The 7,469-nt window shown below is 42.3% G+C and overlaps 1 protein-coding gene across 1 annotated transcript; it reads right to left on the minus strand.

Moving 5' to 3' along the window:
* Positions 1-5,833: 5,833 nt before the first annotated feature.
* Positions 5,834-6,214, minus strand: LOC137836168 (uncharacterized). Its single transcript, XM_068645025.1, has one exon. The coding sequence runs from the start codon at positions 6,212-6,214 to the stop codon at positions 5,834-5,836; it is 381 nt and encodes a 126-aa protein (XP_068501126.1).
* Positions 6,215-7,469: the final 1,255 nt, after the last annotated feature.

Below are 7,469 nucleotides of genomic sequence, written 5' to 3' on the forward strand. Positions count from 1 at the left end.
AAATTCTCAAATCCAGCAAGCTTCATTCAATAAGTGTTCATTCTTTCATCTCTTGCAATTTCAATCGGTAGTTTCAAATGTTTTAGTGTTCTTCATCCTTTTCACCGTTTGATTTTGTGTTTCTTAGCTTGTTCTTCAATTTCTGTTTGGTTCTTGTTGTTTCTGTTTTCAATTACGTTTATATCATGTTCCATGGTTGTGCAAACGGAAATAGCACTCTTAATGATTTTGGATCATCATTTTGGAAGGCTTGGTCTCCATTGATGACTCCTTAAGCTTATTTGCACTCATTCTGTTTTCAGCTTGTTGTTTTGTGTTTTTTATTTCGTTTCCTTTGTTCTAAGCACTCTTTGATCCTTCAATTGTTGTTATTATTCTCCTATAGTGTTGTTTTCAAGAGTTCTAAAGTGTCTATGTTCAATGCAACTCATATCAAGCAGGGATGTTACGTTTGGCAGAGCCGCCGTCTTGGTGTATACTGTTACAATGCTGATGGAACTACCAAATTTCCATTCCATTTGACCGAGAAACCCACTTCCCTTGACAACTGGTATTGGAAATCTTTTATGTCCTTTCGATAAAGAAATGTTGTTGATCGTAAACCAACTACCCTGTAGAATTCCCACCTGAGAACTGGTAGCTTTATATGGGTCGTTCAAGCAATGGGCAGATCTAAATGGTACGAGCTTCTTTTCTTTCGGTCGTTCTGCTCTTAGCTTGATGTAGTTTAATTTTACATGTGTTTTGCAGATATCATTCTGAAGATGGATCCAAGTTTGAGCAAATTTATGAAGAGCCTAAAGAGGTAGCCCGAGGGAAGAAAGATTTCTACTGTTGCTGGGATCACGCCTCAACCTATTGTTGCGGAAGTGGTCTCGGTCGAGACTGCTATTGTCGCTCTGACCGAGGGCAAAAAGAGAGGGCGTCCATCCAAAGCCCAAAGGTTGGAGGCTGGTACCTCGTCTGGCAAGCCGGTGAGTATGCTGGGAGTGTGACTAAGAGTTGCTCCCATGATGCAATTCGAGCTTCTACTAGAACTCGAGGGGATACTGGTTGTCGTCCCTACTTTGGATTTAATCGAAGAAATGGTGGAGCTTTAGTGTCGCGCGACCGTGGTAAGCCGGGCTAGCGACGATGAATTAAAGAGGGCTGAGTCAGTCGTGATTCCCAAGTTGAGGACCAAACTCGACGATCAACCCTTTCGTTGAAAAAGGCTTTGCAGGACGTTGATGATTGTCAGAAGGAGAAGGAAAAGGACAACCAGCTGTCCAAAGAAGAACAAGAGGCTCTGAAGGCTACGCTTGCCAAAGTGATGGTCGAACGACCAATTTATGCATAAGAAAGCTGACCTGACGGCCGATAAAGAATCCCTCAATGGTGAGATTGAAAAACTGCAGGGGTTTATGCTGCGTATTAACGAGGAGAGCTTCAACTAAGGTGTTCGTCAGGTGGCCTTTTTCCACGGTGTGGCTGCCGATGATTCTCGCTATGACTTAGGCAAAGATATAGTGAATGGGCAACTGGTGCCTCTTGGGGGTGAAAAAGTCGAAGATATTGATCAAGTCATGGAGAATCCAGCCGAGGAGATCATTCCACCGGACGAAACAATTGAAATCATGTGATGAATTTTACCTAGACTCAGGGTGTCGACGCTAAACAATTTTACTTTTGCCTCTATCTTAATTGTGTTTGAACAATTGCCTTTACGTTCCTGCTTTGATATGACTATGCATTTTTACTAAGTATTAAGTATTCTGAACGAATAACTTTGAAGTTTATTCTTTTTTACCAAACAAATTGGTGAATGACGTCTAAGTTATAATTCTGGTCGGACGCTCGGTTGATTAGTAATTAATATTATAGTTTCTGATCAAAATTGGTGAATAACGTTTGTTATATTTCTGACCGAACGATTGGTTAATTAATAATTAACATTATTAATTTCTGACCAAAATTGGTAACATTTAAGTTATATTTCTGACCGAATGATTGGTTAATTAATAATTAACATTATTAATTTCTGACCAAAATTGGTAACATTTAAGTTATATTTCTGACCGAACGATTGGTTAATTAATAATTAACATTTTTTATTTCTGACCAAAATTGGTAACATTTAAGTTATATTTCTGACCGAACGATCGGTTAATTAATAATTAACATTATTAATTTCTGACCAAAATTGATAACATTTAAGTTATTTTCTGGTCGAACGATCGGTTAATTAATAATTAACATTATTAATTTCTGATCAAAATTGGTAACATTTAAGTTATATTTCTGACCGAACGATCGGTTAATTAATAATTAACATTATTAATTTCTGACCATGTTTGGTAAATGCTTTGGAGAGACAAATTTTTTAAAGTGCCTCGTTAAAACCTTCTCGGCCGAAAACCCTCCTTAGAGATAAAACTACCGAGCGAGGAAAGAGTGCATTGGCTTTATTTATCAGCTGTAATAGAATTTGATATGCGTGGTATTCCACGTTCTCGGTATAGATTTTCCTGACAAATATTCTAAATAATACGCTCCTTCGGTTGCTGTGTCGGCGATGCGGAATGGTCCTTCCCGGTTGCTTGAAAACTTTCCGCCGTCCTTTCGAGCATCACTGCGCATGCGCCAAACTAAGTCCCCTTTCTAAAATCTTCGTGGCTTTACTTTCGAATTGTATCTTCTTGCCACTTGTATCTTGCATGCTTCTTTTCACATCTTGCACTTATCTCTTAGTTCATTGATGAGATTGAGGCCGACCAATAAACTCTATTTATTTAGGTCCAAATCTAGCGTCTGTCAACGTAATGAGGGCTCATCTATCTTGACCGGAATCATGGCTTCGATGCCTTACGTCAGACTGTAGGGCTTTTATTGAGTTATTGATTGTGGGGTACACCGGTAGGCCCACAGGACTTCCAGAAGTTCTTTAGTCCAACTTCCTTTGGCCAGACCGAGTCTTTTTTTAAGCTCGTTGAGGATGACTTTATTGGCCGCCTCAGCTAGACCGTTGGTTTGCGGATGCTTGACCGAGCTTGTGATATGTTTAATGTTGAGTTTTTCATAGAATTTCGCTAACCCTCAGTCGGTGAATTGTCGACCGTTATCTGTGATAATAACTTGAGGTAGACCGAACCTGCAGACAATATTCTTCCATACGAAGTTCTAGACATTTCGGGTGGTGATGGCTGTTAAGGGTTCGACCTCGATCCACTTGGTGAAGTAATCGATGCCGACTAACAGAAATTTGCATTGCCCTTTGCCAGGTGCGAAGGGTCCAATGATATCCATGCCCCACTTCACGAATGGCCAAGGAGACAAGATGTAATGTAAATTTTCTAGTTTCTAATGCGATAGGGTGCCATACTCTTGGCATTTTATGCATTTTCTGACGAACTTTGTGCAGTCTTCTTGCACGGTCGACCAGTAATATCCGGCTCGGAGCACTTTTGCTGCCATGGTTTGAGCTCCCGAATGGGTCCAACATACCCCTTCGTGCAGTTCAGTCATCATGTAAGTGACTTGTTCAAGGTCAAGACACTTTAGGAGTGGACGAGAGTATCCTCTCCTATAGAGATCTTGGTCAATGAGTAGGTATCGGGTAACCTGCTGCTTCATCATTTTTTCCAGGTGCGGGTCGCATACTCCTTCTGTCAAGTATTGCTTGATGAGGGTCATCCAGTTATGATGAGTGTCAGTCGCCATGCATTCTTCAACACCAACACTTGGTTTAATCAGAGTCACATGTATGACCGACCGATGAACTCCCTACTATTTGACGGTGGCCAGCCTTGAAAGAGCGTCCGCTCGAGTATTGTTTCCCTCCGGACGTGTTGAAATGAGATTTCCTTAAATCTGCTTAAGAGATTTTTTACGAAATGGAAATACTGTTGAAGCAAAGTTTCTCTTACCTCATATTGTTCTGTAAGTTGTCCAACGACTAGGCGATAATCGCTTTTACAAATTATAGTAGTTATTTCTAATTCGATTGCTAGGTGAAGACCGGCAATTATAGCTTCATATTCAGCTTGGTTGTTTAAGGTTTTGAAATCGAACTTCATGGCCTGTTCAATAACAATCTCACCTGGTCCGTCCAGCACGACTCCTGCTTCGCACAAACGATTGTTCGAGGAATCGTCTACATACAACTTCCATTTGGATTCCCCTTCTTCAGTCGGATAAGGAGTGAGTTCTGCTGCAAAATCAGCAAGGGCCTCAGATTTAATGGCTCCCCTGGGTTGGTATTCGATATGGAACTCTGACAGTTCGATCGCCCAACCTATCATTCGTCCGGCTAAATCAGGTTTAGTGAGGATCTTCATAATGGGATAGTTAGTTTTAACTATGACCCGATGATTTTGGAAATACATCCGCATCCGTCGTGCGGTGATGACTAAAGCCAATGCGACTTTTTCAACCATTTGGTTTCGGACTTCCGCACCGTGCAACACTCGGCTAACGAAATATACCAGTCGTTCCTCTGCTTCTATTTCTTGCACAAGGACAAAACTTACCGCTTCGTTGGAGACAACAAGATATACTATGATGGGCTCGTGTGTGTTCAGTTTCTGGATAACCGGAGGGGATGCTAGAAATGCTTTAAGTTGGAGGAAATTTTGTTCACATTCATCTGCCCATTCAAACTTGGTTGTCTTCTTTAATAGCTTAATGATGGGTCTCGTTCGTTCGGCAAGCTTAGGTACGAACCGAGACAATGAAGTAAGGCGACCGATAAGTCGTTGAATTTCTTTGAGCCTGCTGAGACTTCTCATTTTTGTAATAGCCTTGCACTTCTCAGGATTTGCTTATATGCCCCGATGGGTGAGCATGAAACCTAAGAATTTTCCATCTTCCACACCGAACACACACTTTTCAGGATTTAAGCGCATGCGATACTTACGCAAGGCTTGGAAAACTTCTTTCAAATCCGAGATATGTTGTTCGCACGAGTCAGACTTAACAACAATATCGTCAACATATACCTCTACGTTCCATCCAATCATGTCATGAAAGACATAGTCCATTAGGCGCTAATAAGTAGCTCCAGCGTTTTTGAGGCCGAACGACATGACCTCATAAAAGAAATTGTCGAAGTCTGTTCTGAAAGCCGTTTTTTCTCTATCGTGATGGTGCATCTGAATTTGATTATATCCTGAGTATGCATCGAGAAAACCTAAGATTTGATGTCCGGTCGCGCCATCGACTAGTCGGTCGATGGTAGGTAGAGGATACGAATCCTTCGAACATGCTTTGTTAAGATCCGTATCGTCTACACACATTCTCCATTTGCCATTTGATTTCTTGACCATTACCACATTGGCCAACCATGTTGTGTAGCGGGCTTTCTGAATGAACCCAGCTTGTACCAGTTTATCAGTTTCTTCTCGTGTGGCCTTGCGTCGCTCTTCACCCAATTTTCTTTTCTTCTGAGCGATCGGCCTGACTTCTTTATAGACGGACAAGCGATGAGTGATAACATCGGATTTTACCCCTTGCATATCTGCAACAGTCCAAGCAAAAAGATCAGCATTTTTTGTAAGTGTCTTACCGATTGCTTCTCGGTCGTCCTTCTTGAGGGACGTTCCCATGTGTGTTTTGTGGTCTTTGTCACGAAGGAATATGGGCTAAAATTCTTCCCCAGCCTCCATGCGAGGATCATCCAGCTGGGGATCTAGGTCAACAAGAGCAACCAAGTGCCTTCTAGAACCTCTTCCTCTAGAGCGCCTTTCTGGTGATCGACCTCTTCGGCTTGGAGATTGGTCGTTCGTTGTGGTATAGAGTCGTCTGGTTGGCTCGACTTTCAAGCTGGCTACATAACATTCTCGTGCTGTCTTTTGATCTACATGCACTGTTGCGATATCTCCATTGACGAAGGGAATTTCATGGCCAGATGAAGGGTCAAAACAATAGCTTTCAACTTGTTGATGGATGGACGACTGAGCAAGATATTGTAGGATGTATTGGCATTGACCAGAAGGTATCGTATGTTAATAGTTTTACTGAGATAGTTGTCACCGAAAGTAGTGAATAAGTCAATATATCCCCTTGTATCCACCCTTTCTCCCAAAAATCCAACTATCTGTTCGCTATAAGGCTGTACTTCTGCTTTTGGAATTTGCATTTTCTTAAATGTTTCCCAATACAGGATGTCGACCGAACTACCTTGGTCCACAAGAACTTTGGCAATTGCAAACTTGTCAATTTCCACAGTTATAACCATGTGGTCGTCCTGAGCTGGGTCAATCGCGGTAAAGTCGTTGTCCGTGAACGTGATTGGTGGTATGTGCGGAGGCCGAATGGACGGACTGAATTTCTCTCAAGTGTTTCTTCCTTGCTGAATTGCAGCACCCTCCACCTGCGAAACCGCCTGCTATATAATTAACCTCTTGAGGAGGTACGCCGAGTGACACTGGCCCGACAATCGTGTTGATAACTTCACGAACTTTCTGTTTGGTTCGGCTTCTGCGTTCAGGACTTTCACTTCGAGGTCTTGTCCGTCTGACCGGACTTTCACTTCGTTTTCTTCTATTCATTCAACGATGGTCGTCGCAGTTTCGGTCGTCTCTTTGTCCAGAACGTTCCCTATCTCGGGAATAATCAATGTCGCGTTGTGGCAATCGAGGTGTAGACACGGTTGTTTTTACAAACTTGCGAAGATGGCTGGCTTGAACAAGTTCTTCTATTTTGTCCTTCAACGCCTGACAGCCTTCAGTCGTATAACTGTAGTTGCGGTGATATTGGCAACGCTTAGCTATGTCGGCATTGGGAGGTGTATGTGTTTTCTTTAATGCTGGGATCAATTAAGTTTGTAAGGCCTCATTCAAAATCTTCCCTCTAGGTACGATCAACGGTGTATAATTGTGGAAGCGCGGGTCTCTATTAGAGCGATACTGGTCTCGGTCGGCCGGTACCATTGGAGGACTAGTTCCCTTGTTCCTTTATGTATTTTCCACATGTGTCTTCCTATGATAGTCAACATGTTCTTCAATTTGCATGAATTTTGTTGCCCTGGTTCTTAACTCGTCCATGTTGTTCGGTGATCGTTTGATAAGACTTTCTGTAAAACGTCCAGGCAGTATGGCTGAAACCAAGTGGTGCATTGCTATATCCGAATTCAAATTTTGTATTCCCATACAGACCTTGCTGAACCTGTCCATAAAAGCTCTCAAGGACTCTCCACTTTCCTGTTTGACATTAAGGAGAGACATGGAGGACGTCCGATGGGGTCTACTCGTGGCATATTGAGTAGTGAATTTTAGTTCCAAAACGTCAAAGCTGGCGATGGAGTTAGGTGGAAGGTCAGTAAACCATCCAAGAGGTCCTTCTCTGAGTGACATGGGAAAGACTTTGCACCAAACCGTTTGATCAACCGTATACAAACTCATCTACGTTCTTAAAATATTTAAGTGCTCGTCCGGATCGGTGGAACCATCATAAAGGTTAATGGTTAGACCTCGCCATTTGCTAGGGAGAGG

The sequence above is a fragment of the Phaseolus vulgaris genome, chromosome 5, assembly GCF_000499845.2.
Source record: "Phaseolus vulgaris cultivar G19833 chromosome 5, P. vulgaris v2.0, whole genome shotgun sequence".
Lineage (NCBI taxonomy): Eukaryota > Viridiplantae > Streptophyta > Magnoliopsida > Fabales > Fabaceae > Phaseolus > Phaseolus vulgaris.